At 40.5% G+C, this 16,953-nt stretch overlaps 1 protein-coding gene across 10 annotated transcripts in view; it reads left to right on the top strand.

The window, feature by feature from the left end:
- ADGRA3 (adhesion G protein-coupled receptor A3) overlaps window positions 1-16,953 on the top strand; it is a 121,550-nt gene that overhangs the window by 39,402 nt on the left and 65,195 nt on the right. For 7 of the 10 annotated variants that reach the window (XM_021101068.1, XM_021101067.1, XM_021101065.1 and 4 more), the window contains 3 exons: window positions 4,957-5,028; window positions 9,231-9,302; window positions 16,469-16,540. Coding sequence is in view for 6 of the 10 variants with exons in the window: in XM_021101065.1 (XP_020956724.1) it covers window positions 4,957-5,028; window positions 9,231-9,302; window positions 16,469-16,540 (216 nt within the window). In the remaining 4 variants the exon portion in view is untranslated. Of the gene's footprint in view, window positions 1-4,956; window positions 5,029-6,742; window positions 7,006-7,470; window positions 7,485-9,230; window positions 9,303-16,468; window positions 16,541-16,953 lie in introns of those variants that run through there. The other 3 variants (XM_021101066.1, XM_021101069.1, XM_021101063.1) reach the window with 3 other exon arrangements.

Genomic DNA, 16,953 nt, shown 5'->3' with positions numbered 1-16,953 from the left:
TAGCGGTCCATGTGTTTCCTTCCCATCCTTCATTCCACACCAAATGATGCGTCTAGGTCACCACCGCATCTCTCTCTAGCGATGCATAGAGTTGTTGTCAGGAAGAGATGAGGAGAAATTGGCTTGTGAGGCTTGGAGAGAGATTTCTTAGCTCTGAAAGAGGTACAAGGAGAGGGTCCCTTTTTTTTTTTTTTTTCTTTTTTCTTGCCATGACTTTGTGTTTGGAGGTGATGTCTGGACCTGGGATGTCACACTATGGTTAAGGGAGTTGAGGGCAAACTTGACATCCTGCAAAGGGTGGATCGGAGAGACGGATGGAACCACTCACATGAGCAGCTTTACTTCTTGATTTCATGTAATGCCTGAGAATTATTTTCTTTATTGTTAAAGCCCTTTGAAGTAAAGCTCTCTGATACGTGCAGTTGAAAAACATCTTATCCAATACATTTTGTATTCTTTCCTGAAGGACTTAGCTCGGTTGTTAAGATAGTCGTTTCATTTTGTTTAAGCAGTTCTCCTGTGCCTTTTCATTTATATTTTAACGAGGCACCATATTCAGATTTAGTTGTATATCCTAAAGTTACACTCACATTCACCAGGGAAGCTGTGTGTTGGTGAAGGGAAGGGGAGGGCGATATTAAACGGGAGCATCTGACTATAAATATCGTGGGGCAGTGTCTGATTAATATAGCTATTATTAAACATTATATAGTATGTCAGGGATTTTTTATTATTGAGGAAAAAGTGTATCTCTAAATCATATTACAGTCCTGGGTTATTCATGAGAGGTATTTTGCCGAACCACATGCAGTACATCATTGACCACAAATTTATGTATGGCGTTAGCTAAATCACTTCCTGTTGTAGATCCTGGTTAAAATCTGAGAAAGGAAACATATGTTTTAAGAAAATGAAACTGACATTGTGTATTTCTTTTTGCAGAGCAAAATGCATTGATTGCATTTTCTCCTAAAATGAGGTACTGGAGCGGGGTCAGTTGGGGAGAGGAGGTGGGGACTAATAAATTGGGCCTGATGATCAGTTGTAACTCCTGGGACTTAAACAAGTTAGGAACAAAAATAATTTTTGGGGGGGGGCACACCCATGGCCTGTGGAAGTTCCCAGGCCAGAGATCGAATTCATGCCACGTCAGTGACCCGAGCTGCCTCAATGACGACGCTGGCTCCTTAAACCAGTGCTTTGCAGGAGAACTCCTCAAAAATAATTTTTTTTTTTTTTTGTCTTTTGTTGTTGTTGTTGCTATTTCTTGGGCTGCTCCCACGGCATATGGAGGTTCCCAGGCTAGGGGTCTAATCGGAACTGTAGCCACCGGCCTACGCCAGAGGCACAGCAACGCAGGATCCGAGCCGCATCTGTGACCTACACCACAGCTCACGGCAACGCCGGATCGTTAACCCACTGAGCAAGGGCAGGGACCGAACCCGCAACCTCATGGTTCCTAGTCGGATTCGTTAACCACTGTGCCACGACGGGAACTCCAAAAATAATTTTTATTAACATTTTCAACATAGAGAAAAATGGAAAGAGTACTGGGGTAATACCCCACATCACCAATTTGCTTACCCAGTGATTAGTAACAACTTGCCATTATTGTTTTTCTTTGTTTTGGAATATGCCCACAAATACACCTTTTTTTGCTGAATTATTTGAAGGTCAGTTGCAGACATCATGACCCTCTACGTTTATTGAGAATCGTAAGTGGTTACGAATGAGATGCAGCAGGCTTCTCCCTTGTCTGACTATGATGAGCCTAATGATTTTGTGGCTAACTATCATTTACTAAAAAGGTAATGAAATTCTGTGTCTCAGCCATAGTTTACTTTCTCATCCGTTTATCCTCTATCTGAGCCTGTTCTGGCTGCTGTAACAAGATGCTGTAAACTGGGTGGCTTGTAAATATTTATTTCTGGAGGCTGGGAAGTCCAAGATCACGGCACCAGGAAATGTGGTTTCTGGTGAAGGCCCACTCTCTAATCTGCCCTCTTGGCCGCAGCCTTACGTGTGGGGTGGAAGGGGATGGATGGGGGAGCTCTCTGGGTTTCTTACAAGGTCATTTCCTTCATTCAAGAAGTCTCTGCTCTCATGACCTGGTCACCTCCCAAAGGCCCCATCTCGTTTGTGGAATATAACATCTGAGATCTGATCAGTGAAATACTTAGTAATGGTAGTCAGAGCACAGATTTTTTTTTTTTTTACTATGTTTAATAGTTATTTCCTTTATTTAAATAATCGCAAAGTACCAAGGCATTCAGTTTTATTTAGAAAAACCTGGCTCTGATTTGGGGGGGGGGCAGGAGGTATAATTGTGATGCAGTCTCTAGCTCTGAAAGAATATGGGATGTATTAGGGTGGGGATGAATGTGAAAAGGCTGCCCAGGATTTGCTGGGAGCATGGCATTTATGTGCCTAGGGTTGCACCCCCAGAGAAGAGGTCTTGAGATTTTCTGATCAACCTCTATCACCGTGTATGAAACAGCCTGGATGATGTAGGATGCCAGTGTCCACGACACATTGAGAATGCTGGGTTTACAGTGACTGACCAGCACTGTGCTGAGCAGAGGGCCAGTTTCATCAGGATGTTTTTGTGAAAGTGCCAGGAAACCTGTCCAGAATCCAGCCCCAGTGTTGTAGTGTGTCTATATTGATGGTTAGAATGAGCTGTTAGTAAAAATAGCATGTTATGAAGCAGCCCATACAGGTTTTTATTAACTGTGATCAGGAAACACGTGGATCTGGGCGCACAGCAGTGAGACTTCCTCAGCGTCCTTTTCTTAAGCACAAGGAGCCAGGTCAGTTGCTTGAGGACGCAAACTGAGGATTTCTCTCTGAAGTACTTACAGGCTGATTCTTACGGGCTGGAAGGCCCATGAGAGGGCAGTAATTATAACAGATCCCAGAGCCATGTCACCCCACTGTTGCAATAATAGGTGGAACCAGTGGTCCAGGATCTACTTTCAGGAAGGCCTTTTAGTGCTCAATTCAAGGAAGTGAGGGACTAAAGGACCCTGGGAGGTACCTGCCACCCTGGGTTTGTATTGTGCATTGCTCTGCATTTCTGTATTGTTTCACCAACTCCATGTGTATCCCTAAGCTGAACAGTTAGGAGGATAATGATGGATAATTAGAGAATTGGTGTCAGAAGCTCACATGTGAAAAGTGCAGTGTTGCCATTTTTTAGGGAAGGACTCCCATGAGGAGAAAAGGCGGAAAGAGTTTCCATTCACGGTCTGATTTTAGGTGCTCTGAGAGGTGACCAGAGGCCACTCAGACCCACCCTGGGTGTCTAGCAAAGCTGAACTGTGGGCCAGCCACTGGCAGGAATATGAGAAGTGGGCCACTGTTCTGCTTCTAAGTATTCATGTGGCTGATGGTCCGCTCTCTGCAGAGGTTAGCTGAACACTCGGGTGGGCTTCAGTTGAGCCCAGGCACCCCCAGAGGACAGCAGCACCTTAGCAGGTGCTGGGGATCCACCTGGAGGGTCTGCCTGTGGCGCCCACTTCTGCCCCCAGTGGTAGTGTGCTGACACAGAAGGGCTGCACACCAGAAGAGTGGGAGTTCAGTAGTACCCCTCCACTCTATCCTAGCTTTTGCTAGCTTACCCATGGTCAGCTGCAGGCAGAAAATATTAAATGGAAAATTCCAGAAATAAACAATTTGTACGTTGTAAATTATACACTGTTCTGAATAGCATGATGACATCTGGCGCCATCCCACCCAGGATGTGAATCAACCCTTTGTCCCCTGTATCCTGCCCCTTAGTCACTTAGAAGCCATCCTGGGTTATCAGGTCAACTGTCCTGGTATCACAGTGCTGGTGTGCATGTCACCCACCCCTGCATTGCTTAATAATGGCCCCAAGGCACAAGAGTACTGGTCCTGGCTGTTTGGATGTGCTAAAGAGAAGCCCTGAGGTGTTTCTTTAAAGTGAAAAGGTGAAAACTCTTGACTTAAAAGGAGAGCAAAATAATTGTAATCTGAGGTTGCTAAAATCCACAGTAGGAATGAATCTTCTCTCCATGAAACTGTGAAAAAGGAAAAAATATTTGTACTAATTTAGCTGTTGCACCTCAGACTGCAAAACTTATGGCCAAAGTGGGTGCTACATGCTTCGTTAAGATGGAAAAAGCATTGCATTTATACAACAAGATATTTTGAGAAAGAACAATTTTATATAACTTTCATTACAGTGTGTTGTTATGATCTATTTTATTTCTTGATCTCTTACAGTACCTAGTGTATACGTTAAACTGTGTCATGCGTATGTGCGCATAGGAAAAAACATAGCGTGTGGCCCTATTTTCATTTCTGGGCATCTACTGTGGGTCTTGAAACGTATCCCCATGGATAAGGGGGGGACGAATATCAGTTGTATGTGCTGTCTGATACCAGTGCCTAGGGGGCTGGTGGATTGTTGTTTTGAGCTCTGTATTGTGAATTAATACACTGCTGTTTCATTGGAAAACCTAGCCATAGAAGCCCAGGGAAGAAAATGTATGATCAACCACATAACATGAATTTTACAGTGCATATTTTTGAAATTGATTGAGAAAATTTAATTATGCCTGTCACAAATACGATCTGATTTTTTTTTTTTTGATAACTAAAATGTCACGTACCAAAGATATTTTGGAATAATGTGTAAGATTGTAGATTAGTCATAACTTTAAATTGGAATGACATTAGGACACGTACCTTTTTTGATGCATACCTTTATTCTTATGTTGACCAATAAATGGCTTTGGAACCAGATTTCTTGATTTTTGAATTCTTGCTCTGCGCACTTATTACTGGGGTGATTTGGGCTTAATCTTTTTGACTTCAGTTTCCTGGCATTAGTAGTGTTACTGTTGCTTTCTGTATAGCAGGTAAGTACAGTGTGTCTAAATATGTCTCACTGTGTTGAGGTGCAAATAACTTTTATTTTATCTTTAACAGGGACCTCCGAAACAATCTGATCAGTAGCATAGATCCAGGTGCCTTTTGGGGACTGTCATCGCTAAAAAGATTGTAAGTGTTTGAATTGCTGCCTTTTGAGTTTGAACCATTCCTTTTTTTTTTTTTTTTTTTTTTTTTTTTTTTTTTTTTTTTTTTTTTTTTTTTTTTTTTTTTTTTTTTTTTTTTTTTTTTTTTTTTAATTAGAGTATAGTTACAAGTAACTACTAACCTACTTTAATTTTTAACACAATAAAAAAGGAGCTTTTTAGTAAATTTTAGAAGTTCATTTAGTCAGGTCCATGATTGAAAAACAGTATTTAATGTTAAGTAGCTTAGAAGGCAGTTTATTTGTACAGTAATTCGATTTGTTTGGCAGTGGATAGTTGCACCCCTTGTATGGTAATGAAATCCATTATGGTTGGCTTTGCCAGCTGGTCTAATCTGTACATGGTTTTCAAGTTATGAATGCATTTGAACCATCTATTGTAAATGCCCCCAAAATCGAAGCCCCTTTCTATTAGTGATTTAACATCTTGCCATTTTCCTGTTTGTTTTATCTATATATTGTTATTTCAAAACCTAAGGGGTAGTTTTTATTAATTCTGAAGCTGAACACCCCTGCTTCCCTTCTAGTCCTCTGTGTGAGCACGCTCATAATTGAGAGGTCACCCTAGCTCAAGCCATGTGGACTGTCCGGCTACTCTTTATTCCTTCTAGATGCATTTGTTAAGGGCTGGATGCTTACGATGGTCTGACTCCTTGGAAAGGCTTTCAGACTGTCGGGGATAAATAGATAGTAAAAACACATGCTAAATAATGGGAGTGATCTGTCAGGGAAAGAAGGGACCACCTGAGAGGGGAATGACCTGCTATGAGAGCAGCCAACCTTTGGAGTTGACCTTGCTCCTGAGGGGTGAGTACAAACTGAAGAATAACAGACAGAGCATCCGAAGCAGCATGATGTGGGTATGAAAGAATATGTCTCTTAGAACTGTAGTTTAATTCTCTGGCGAGAGCGCCAAGTAGATGGCCAGTGGTGGGGGGTGGGAGAATATTGGGGGATAAGGCCAGTTGTGGAGAGATTAAGCTTTGATGACCTCCTGCTGCGTTGAAGAATTTCAAATCTGTTCTTGAGACAGTGGGGGCCTGGTGGGACCTTTTCATTGTGGAGTTGACACGATCAGTGTTGTGGCGTCAGAGTTGCAATGGATCAGACTGTCCCTAGAGTTGAGTAAAAGTAGTGTCCACCAGGTAAAGCAGCATAACCCAAAGTAGGAAGACAGAGACCAGCATCAATTCAGTTACACAAAGATTCAGTGAGTCCATCCTGTGTGCCCAGTAGCGAGCCAGGCTCCAGAGATGCAAAGGTGACTCCAGAACCCCTTGGAAGGTGTTCAGTCTGGCGGAATCATATATACTGACCAAGAGCCCGGGTATGGAGTTGGAATACACTTCCAGAGGGATGGAACGGTAGCTGGAGTTCAGCTGCTGCATATTGGAGGCTCTTAGGACTCAGCCATACTGCACAGGCAGGGGCACAGAACATGGCCATCACCCAGCTATGTGCATCTCCAGAAATGGTCATTGGGGAGTGGAGGGGCAGCAGCTAACTGAGCTCCATAAATAACAGGGAGTCATTTTCTTTGCGCTTCTTTCTGGGGCAAACTGACACCATATTTGCATGGGATGTGAGTCGGGAGCAGAAGTATAGGTGCTAGACCTGCCCTATCAGACTGTGGCTTTGTTTCAACAGTCCCTCCCGGTGATTTTGAAGCTAAAGCTTGAGGACTTCTAGAATGTTTTTCCTTTCAACTTTTTTCCCAAGAGGAGGGAGGAGTGTGGCATCATTGGTCGGACAAGTCCACTTATTTTTCCCTTCTCGGATCCACACCACTCAGTTCTTTTTTTTGGGAGATTAATGCTGATAATATCTCCATGTCGAAGTAGAGATTGAAGGAAACTTGACCGTTAGTAAAAAACAATTTCTTCAGGATGTTTCAAGGCTACTGTAGAATGTCTTAGATTCTCCACCCAGTGCCTCATCCTTCAGTAAGTAATTTTTCAAGTATTGCTATCCAAAATAAATAAGATTTTTCTTGTTCAGTAGCACTTAATTTAATTACTATTATTGTCCCAGATGTTGCCTTAGCATTTTTTCATTGCATTACACAGTAAGTAGTCTCTTGTGTTCTTTTTTAGGAAGGTAATTGTCATTTATAATGTTCTTCCCACGAGAAAATACATTCTTAATTCCAAACAGCTAACTTGTAATTGCACTTATGGTATACAGTTTGTAAGCTGAGAGAGGCCTTTATATAAACTCGGTGAGATATAAAGATATCTCTGCTAACTTCTAGATAGAGGCACTTTTTCTTATGAGGCCTTAAATCATTCATTTCAATTGTGCATCTCACTTGGTAGCTACACATAAAGTGTTTTTGTAAGTGTACCATGCCTTTGCCTTTATTTTTATAGATCATTTGAATCAGGAAGATTTAAGTGGCTTTTTGAAGAATAAACTATCAGAAGTAGGTAAAACCTAGACCCATTCAGTTTCTCTTTTGCTGTATCAACAAATTCAAGCTGATTCTCAATTCACATGAAAACCCATTATCAATACCTAAATACCGTTTTAAATAGGTATAGCGATAATGAAATTGTTTCCTAAAGAATCAATGGTAATTACACCATTTAAAGCTCAGAAATGAGACAAGATAATGAATAGAGCCCAGAAATGCTTGTTTAAGCAACACTTCACAAGATGATGCCTAATTTTCTTAAACAGTAAAACCCAGAAATAGAAAGAAAATCAGCTGGAATTTTAAAAAAAACCTCTTGCACGATTAAATACTTAGCTTGAATATTCTGAAGAGCTGGAGCTGAAGCACAGCAAGTACAGAAAAAGACTTCTATTGCTTAAGATTTTTTAATCACAAGTTGCCGTAAGAAAGGGAAGGCAGAGCTATGAAATTTTTGAACACCAGGATTACTTAAACTAGTTTTTAAAATAACTAAAGGGAAAAAGTTAATGAGCAGATACAGGATTCAAATGTGAAGTCTGTAATGTCTATCAGACTAATACATTTTTTTTTCCCATTACCAGTATGCAATTTAGAATCCGACAGCTTTGTTTTGGAAATAGGTGGTGTAAATCTGTTCTCTAAAGAATAACTCAGAGTGAAATTCAAAGAATATACGTTTCTTTATTACAGAGAATAATATGGACATTGAGGAAAATGGGATAAAACTTTTTTAAAGTTTGGTTTAGAAAGTGTGTCCTGATTCTTTTATTGAAATTCAAAGTGATCAATATTTCCAGATCTAACCACTGAGAAAAAGAGGTATTCATTGTTTTAGGGCTTTCTTTCATACACTTTACTAAATCCACTGATGAAAATGGTGAAAGCCAGGGTATCTCATTTGAAGTTTACAAAAGTTGTCAGTTATCTCCCAACTGAAATGTAATCTCCAGATTAAAATGTAAAATGGTGTTTGCTGTGCTTGGTGTAAAGAAAGATAGTGCAGAAAGATAGAACAAAATGTTAAAATTATGACATAGACAAAAGGCAAAAAGTTTCATGGATGGAGGAGAAGAAGAAAATGTTTTGAAAGTAACATTTGGCGGGAGCTATAAGAAGGTAGGAGTAATTGGGGGAAAAATAGACCATTACCTAAATACTGTTAAGTAATTTGCCTTGGGGACTAAATGACAGATCTGTAAAGTGAAAGCTAAACTCAGATGTTTTTTCATTACATCTGAGTTAGCTCTTACTTTAAAACTTCTGAGTGTGTAAGGAATGAAGTTCGAAAGCATTAAGCTTTCAGGTGTTCTTAAGGAAATGAAAGTTTCAGGATTTTGATGATCTGCCCTTTTATCCATTGCATCTTGGATGTTGGCAGAAATCAGGCTCTGCTCCCTACTTTTCTCAGCATAATTACCTGTGTAGGTCATCGAAGGAGTTTTATCGCAGATATAGTAAGATAAATTCTCACTTTTACTACTTCAGTTTTATCTGGAGTCATTTTACAGGAGTAAATGCTTGAAATATAGAGGGTATGGTAATTAAACAGCATTTAGTATGTATGTGCCAGAAGGAAGTGAAAGCAAGGGTTATTTCTTTTTTTAATGCTGTACTTGAGGTCGGTGAATATTTCAGAGATGCTTAAAAGAAAGGTCTTGTGTACTACCTGGGTGTCATTCTCGAATATTGAATATATGAAACCTTCATTAGCCAAGAGAACTAATCGAAGACACTTTTCCCTCTTCTCTGTAGGGATCTGACAAACAATCGGATAGGGTGTCTGAATGCAGACATATTCCGAGGACTCACCAATTTGGTTAGGCTGTAAGTACCACTTTCTTTAGTGTTATAATAAATGGAAGCATTTGAACTAGTATTGAAGTATTTATGACCACTTATATGTTGATTTTTATTTTTATTTAAAAAAAAAAATTTTTTAGGGCCACGCCTGTGGCATATGGAAGTTCCCAGGCTAGGGGTCAGATTGAAGCTGCAGCTGTCAGCCTACATCACAGCCACAGCAACACCAGCTCTGAGCTGCACCTGCAACCTTTGCCCGCAGCTCACGGCAGTGCAAGATCCTTAACCCACTGAGCGGGGCCAGGGATTGAACCCATGTCCTCATGGATGCTAGTTGGGTTTGTTACTGCTGAGCCACAATGGGAACTCCTATATGTTTAATGTTAAAATGGCAGTGGTAGAGGTTAATAGAGGTGGTAGGGGATAAGGAGCTGGAAATTTAATCATGGAAATATAATGTCGTCAGAACATAATAATGCATTACCTCCCCGCCCCCAGACACACACACACACACACACACACACACACACACACACACACACACACACGTACGCACAGACATGTGGTATAGTGTACACCCCAGAGAGCCTGTCCATATTGAGAGACATGATCAAAAGCTTTGGTAGTTTGGGAAAATTGCTTGGAAGAGGTGAAACTTGAGCTGATGGTCCAGAAGATTGCAAAGATTTAGGTCATTAGAAAGGAAAAGAAGTCAAGCAGATGCCACAGGGAGGTGGAAGTAAGTGCAGTTTGTCAAGACGAAGGCCAGTGGTCGTGTGCATAAAATGATCATTGGAATCACACTTCTGACTCTGATGATGGGCGAGTTGTTTTAACTTTTCTGAACATCTGTGAAGTAGGATTAGAATTAATTAGCATCTCAATTATCTGTACCTGTGTCTTATAATTTATGTATAATATAAATACAGAACTTTGTATATGCTATCAAATAGATTTTAGTTTTATTTTTAAAATATACATAACTATACATAGGGCGGCTCTGTTTGGGAGTAACTAGAAGTAAGGACAGTTACCTATGATAGAGCTTTAAATGGGAGCATATGAAAAGCAGACTGAAGCTTAGAACTGATTCAGCCACAGGAAGCCACTGAAAGACACTGATGTGGGGAAATGGCATTAAATCATGATCTCAGGAGGAGCAGTCTGGAAATGGGATACATGATGAAATGCAGGACTTTGGTGTAGAAGGTCTAGTGTGGAGACCATCTATACCTCATTCTTTTCATAGCTTTTTAGAACATTTCTTCTATTGTGTTCAAGTTAACTTTGAAAAAAGCTGTTGGGGTTTAAATGGTAAGTTTATTTCATCTATTTACTCCTCCTTCTTAGTCAACAAACTTGTATTTTTTCAGCATGCCCTTAATTTTGAGGAAAAGATAGATGGCCAAGTTTGAGATTGAGTTGTTATCCCTCTTTACTTGTAACTAGAAAATAATTAAATCATTGCATTTTTTTGGTCATCAACTGGATTGCAAACAGTTTTACTTCAGAGCTTTTTATTATCACAAGAGTTTTATATTTGGGGTTTTGAGGGATGCATAAGCATTGGCATTTTTTTGTTTTGTTTTGTTTTGTTTTTAACCTCTCGCACTTGCAGTGTATGGAAGTTCCTGGCCCAGGGGTCAAATTGGAGTTCTAGCTGAGCCTACTCCACAGCAGATCTGAGCTGCATCCGTGATCTATGTCTCAGCTTGCAGCAACAACTGAGCAAAGCCAGGGATTAAGCTGCATCCTCACAGAGACAGCATGGGGTCCTTAATCCACTCAGCCAACACAATGGGAATTCCAAAATGAGGCATTTATGAAGGAAAAAATTGTTATATTTTTGGATAGCTATGAAACAGCTAAAGAAAAAGAGAGTCTAGTTTCTGTCATTTTCTTTACTCTAGTTCCCATGGATTTATAGCCTTGGCCTAGGAATTTTTGTTGCATCAACAAATGTTTTCTGGAGCTCCTGTCAAGGCGCAGCAGAAATGAATCATACTAGTTAGTATCCATGAGGATGCAGGTTCAGTCCTTGGCCTCGCTCAGTGGGTTAAGGATCTGGCGTTTCTTTGAGTTGTGGTGTAGGTGGCAGACGCCTCTCAGATCCTGCATTGCTGCAGCTGTGGTACAGGCTGGTGCTACAACTCCAATTCAGCCCTTAGCCTGGAAACTGACTTAGGCCGTGGGTGTGGCTCTAAAAAGGAAAAGAAAAAGAAAGTTCTCTAGTCAAAAGAGCTGTGTGGGACAGAGCTTTACATTAAGACAAGTTACTGTTTTCTTTTTTCTTTTTTTTTCTTTTTTGTCTACCACCTCAAAAACTAATATTTTTGGCAGTTTTAGAGCTTGGATTGTCTCTTATATTTTTCCCAATTTTTTTTTTTTTTGTCTTTTTGCCATTTCTTGGGCCGCTCTCGCGGCATATGGAGATTCCCAGGCTAGGGGTCTAATCGGAGCTGTAGCTGCCAGCCTATGCCAGAGCCACAGCAACGCGGGATCCGAGCCGCGTCTGCAACCTACACCACAGCTCACGGCAACGCCGGATCATTAACCCACTGAGCAAGGGCAGGGACCGAACCTGCAACCTCATGGTTCCTAGTCGGATTCGTTAACCACTGCGCCACGACGGGAACTCCATATTTTTCCCAATTTTTTGATACCTGTTACGAGAATTTACAGGCCATGGAGCATGGTGGACATAGCCAGCTGAATGATTAAGACATAGAAATAGCGCTGCCAAACTTCTTACTTTGGGGTTTGGTTGAGATGATCATGGGTCTTTTAAATGCAGCCACCTAAGGCATGTATAGAACGCTCCCTGACGTAGCCTTTAAATACTGTCCTAAGAAACATTGGCAGTTGAGGTAGCTTCTTATTCAGGAATGCATTGCAGTGGAGCTGCTGGTGATAATTCGGGTTGACATGGTTCTAGAGCTCTGGATCAGCAGACTTTGGTTAGCTGGTCTCTGAGGGCCGTGTGCTGCTTGTGAACGTTGGTAACAGTTTGTATGTCAGACGTGGAGAAGAGTATTTTCTCAATCTAACAAGTGGAAAGGGGAGTCCGACCAGTTAAGGGACAAGTAGTACATTTCTTAGAGCTCAGGGAAGCTCCCTGTGATTATTTTCCCACCCCAAAGAGTAAGTGTGCAGAGGAACTCGGTCTCGAGCGGATCCCTGTCGAGTATTTCTTCTGCAGCCTCTTCAGCTGAACTCTCTGGGTTACCTGGGAACTTGGGATCTTGGGAACTTGGACTGCCTTGGCCTCTTAGCCAAGGTGTTTTGGGTCAAAGCCTCCTGGGGCTGGATGGACCTTGGCAGACAGCCTGGAGCCTTCTCACCCAGGCTTCTCATCCTCTCGAAACAAGTCTTGGCTTTGGCAGTGTAGTCTAAGAATTCAAAAATGACTTTTTAAAAATATGTAAGAAGATTCAGTGGACGTGGGTGTGGTGGGTAAAACTGATTAATTCTATGTGTTGATCTCTGCCTTTGTTGGTAGAGGTGGTCTGGGAAGTGAGGCCAGACTCTCAGAGTTTCCACCCCAAACCACTCTAACAAATCCTGGGAATAACTGGCAGACCCAAGATGGGGGCAGCAGTGGACTTCGGTGAAGTCTTTATCCTTCACTTAGAAAGTTAATTTACAGGGAGTTCCCGTCGTGGCGCAGTGGTTAATGAATCCGACTAGGAACCATGAGGTTGCGGGTTCGATCCCTGGCCTTGCTCAGTGGGTTAATGATCTGGCGTTGCTGTGAGCTGTGGTGTAGGTCGCAGACGCGGCTCGGATCCCGCGTTGCTGTGGCTCTGGCGTAGGCCGTGGCTACAGCTCCGATTCGACCCCTAGCCTGGGAACCTCCACATGCCGCGGGAGTGGCCCAAGAAATGGCAAAAAGACAAAAAAAAAAAAAAAGAAAGTTAATTTACAGAGAAATTGTCAGGTGATCAAAAAAACCCTAAAGCTTTCCTTTTTTTTTTTTTAAATGAATTTTGATAAATTTAAAACCTGTACTTTTCCTCTAAGAATTGTACATTTAATATTTTTCTATCAGCAAAAATAGGTGAGTGATAGTTATTAGCACTTCCTTTTTTTGACTAAAAATTATTGAGGTTATTAAGTAATAAAACCATGTAGAGTTATGAAGGAAAAGTTAAATCACCCCTTCATTGCTTTAAACGTACCCTTCTGAGATAGCTCATACTGGCCACTGTATATTTTCAGATTTTCTGTCGCCCTCACAAATGTATACGCATCCATAGAGGGCTTTATTTTTAAATTTTTATTGGAGTATGGTTGACTTTCAGTGCACACAGGGCTTTAAAGATATGCTCTACTTGACTATTAAAAAAAAAAAAAAAAAAAAAACTTACCAACCTGTCATTAGTATCTTTTCAAGAGAATACATATTGATTTAGTTCATGCCCGTTAATAGCTACAGAATAGTCGACATATAGAACAGATCATATTTTAGTCAATCATTCCTCTGTTGAAGGAGATACTGTTTGATGCATTTCCCCTTCCTTCAACAAATTGGTCCTGGTAAACACTCCTGTGTATACACAGGTGCTGCATCATAGACATTTAATTTCTAGGAGTACAAATATCTGTGTAGCCAAAAGTAAGGAAATAAAAATTAAGTGAGAGTGTAAGAAACAACATGAGTGGGAGCGGGTGGGTAACTCACCTGCCACGGCGTTCAGTGAACTCTAATAGGACAGGAGAGCCGTGACTTTGCTGTGAATATTGTTATTCGTGGTTCCTTATGTGCTTTTTCTGTGTGTAAGCATCTCAGCTGGAATGTGATTTTAGTGTTTTATAGAATGTATACATTTCTTACGCCACAACTGAAGATGATTCCTTGGTTTGGTGTTTAGCCAAACAAATAGCAATCTGTTCCAACACTGGAGGAAAAATTGGTTTGTGTTAGGATTTACTGGGAGCATGGCATATCTGTCTCTCATATGATTCCTTCCTCTGTGATGTCCAAAAGAAAAAATTAATAATACCTAAGTTTAGAATAAACTTACCTAATAATTAGAATCTAATGGTCCCTGTAAGATGCAACTATTTCATTGATACTTAAATCCTGTATTTGTGGGATATATTTTTATTTCCAACTTACTGTGGATTCTTTCAAACGTCTAACACAAAATTAGGGATAATTGTATAGGGAATCCCCAAGTACCCATCACTCAGTTTCAGTACTTTGTAACTCACATCTTGTTTTAGTTAAACCTCACATCTCTTGTCTTCCTACTTACATCATTTTAAATCCCACCAATCATATAAGTTCACATAGGGTAGCTTCATAAAAGTACAGCTGTTTATTTTCATTGCTTCTAGGTGACTTTCTTAAAATGTTAACAGGGATTTACACTCCATCAGCATTTCCCTTTTCCAAATCCACATTCGGTATTCCCTCTGATAGGCCTGAAAAGAAAAGGACATGGCTTTCATTGTTCTTTTAATTTGCAAATATCCTTTTTTTTTTTTTTTTTTTTTTTTTTTTTTTTTTGTCTTTTTGCCATTTCTTGGGCAGCTCCTGCGGCATATGGAGGTTCCAAGCTAGAGGTTGAATCGGAGTGGTAGCCACTGGCTTACGCCAGAGCCACAGGAATGTGGGATCCGAGCTGCATCTGCAATCTACACCACAGCTCATAGCAACGCCGGATCGTTAACCCACTGAGCAAGGCCAGGGATCGAACCCGCAACCTCATGGTTCCTAGTCGGATTCGTTAACCACTGCGCCATGATGGGAACTCTGCAAATATCCTTTTCGATTGTTTTTTAAGTTCCTAGGCAATTCTTTTATGAAGATCAGGCTTATTTTATCCAACCTTTTTTTCTATCAAAAAAAAAAATCCTAAAATATATATATCAATGAATCCAGTGATTTTCTTCCTGAAGTTCATTATGTATTGATTTGTGAGCCGTTGGTGTTGGCATCATGTTAAGTCTTCCCATCCAAGCATATGTTGTTGCAGGTGTCACGGGGACAGCTGACCTCGCTAGGTTCTCCTCCCTCCCCCCAGCGGGGAATCCACTACCCCCTTGTCATTTTCTTCCTCACTTGAAGGAGTTATTTAGCTCAGACTCTGGAGTAGAGGTGGGCCTCTTTGCAGGTCTCATGACTTCCTCCTTGAGAGTTCTAGGTCCACGTTGTATCTTGATACTGTAACAGGCACAGAACAGGTCTTGTGGTGGCTGGATCATGCTCCCGTTTTCCTGGAGTCTCCGTCACCCCTCCTGAAGGTGGGGTTCACATTCTGAACATGCAGCCAGCCACCATGCTTGAGCACCACCTGTATACCTCAGCTTCTTGTTAGCTGCCAGTGACTCTAATAAACAAGACACACAAGTCCTTCCACTCCTGGAGCGTATTATAGTTAAGCATGGAAGAAATCACAGGAAATAATTTGGTGACATCATGATGTGTGTTAACAAACTACTCAGATTGTACCATAGGGTCTTCTGGGTTTAATTCATACAAAATGCTGCAAGAGTTTAGGTATTAATTAAAGCCATGATACAAGGGGAAATGAGAGAGGTTAAAATTTGCCCAAGGCCAACACTGAATTATATCCTAACTCTTTCATTTTAAACTCTGAACTCCTGTCACTCTGCCCATGTGTTTTACTAGGTTATTGTTTGCTGCTGCTGTTCATTCAGAGTATATTTTGCCTTGTTTAATTTTTGATTTCTTAAATGATGCTGAGTGAACCCATGAAGAGTAGTTGCAATGAGAGCTTAGCTGAAGATGTAGTTCAAGAAGGTACTTTGAGGTTCACATGATATTTGATAGAAAAATCCTTATCTAGCAGTAATTTAAAATGATTTTATTTACTGCTTTATATTAGACTAAGAACAATTTTCTTTATTTCTTCCTAACTTTCTTTTTTTGGGGCTATACCTGCCACATCATCATGGGGAAGTTCTCTAGCTAGGAATCGAACCAGAGCCACAGCAGTGACAACACTGGATCCTTAACTGCTAGGCCACCAGGAAACTCTAAGAACAATATTCTGGGAGAAAATATTTACTTATGTTTTTCTTCATAAGATTTAAAACAGCTTTCATAAATTCTTTATAATAGTATTTAATAATGGACATTTTAGAAATGTGAAATAATATAAAATAATATATATATATAATTGTTAGAATTTCTTAAAGTGAAATTATTTCGTTTTTTCCAGAAACCTTTCAGGGAATTTGTTTTCTTCATTATCTCAAGGAACTTTTGATTATCTTGGCTCATTACGATCTTTGTAAGTAAAATTTTTTTCTCCTGTTTTCTAAATGTATCTTAGTGTTTGAAAGCGAGAAACAGTTATTATGTGCCTTAAGAGACTTTGTGGCAAATACCATATGATATCACTTATATCTGGAATCTAATATATGACACAAATGAACCTTTCCACAGAAAAGAAAATCATGGACTTGGAGAATAGACTTGTGGTTGCCGAGGGGGGAGGGAGTGGGATGGATTGGGAGCTTGGGGTTAATAAATGCAGACTATTGCCTTTGAATGGATAAGCAATGAGATCCTGCTGTGTAGCACTGGGAACTGTGTCTAGTCACTTATGATGGAGCATGATAATATGAGAAAAAAGAATGTATATATGTATATATATATATATATAGTGTGTGTGTGTGTGTAACTGGGACACCATGCTGTACA

The sequence above is a fragment of the Sus scrofa genome, chromosome 8 (genome assembly GCF_000003025.6).
Source record: "Sus scrofa isolate TJ Tabasco breed Duroc chromosome 8, Sscrofa11.1, whole genome shotgun sequence".
In the NCBI taxonomy this organism is placed as follows: Eukaryota; Metazoa; Chordata; class Mammalia; order Artiodactyla; family Suidae; genus Sus; species Sus scrofa.
This window is presented reverse-complemented; position numbering and strand designations above follow the sequence as displayed.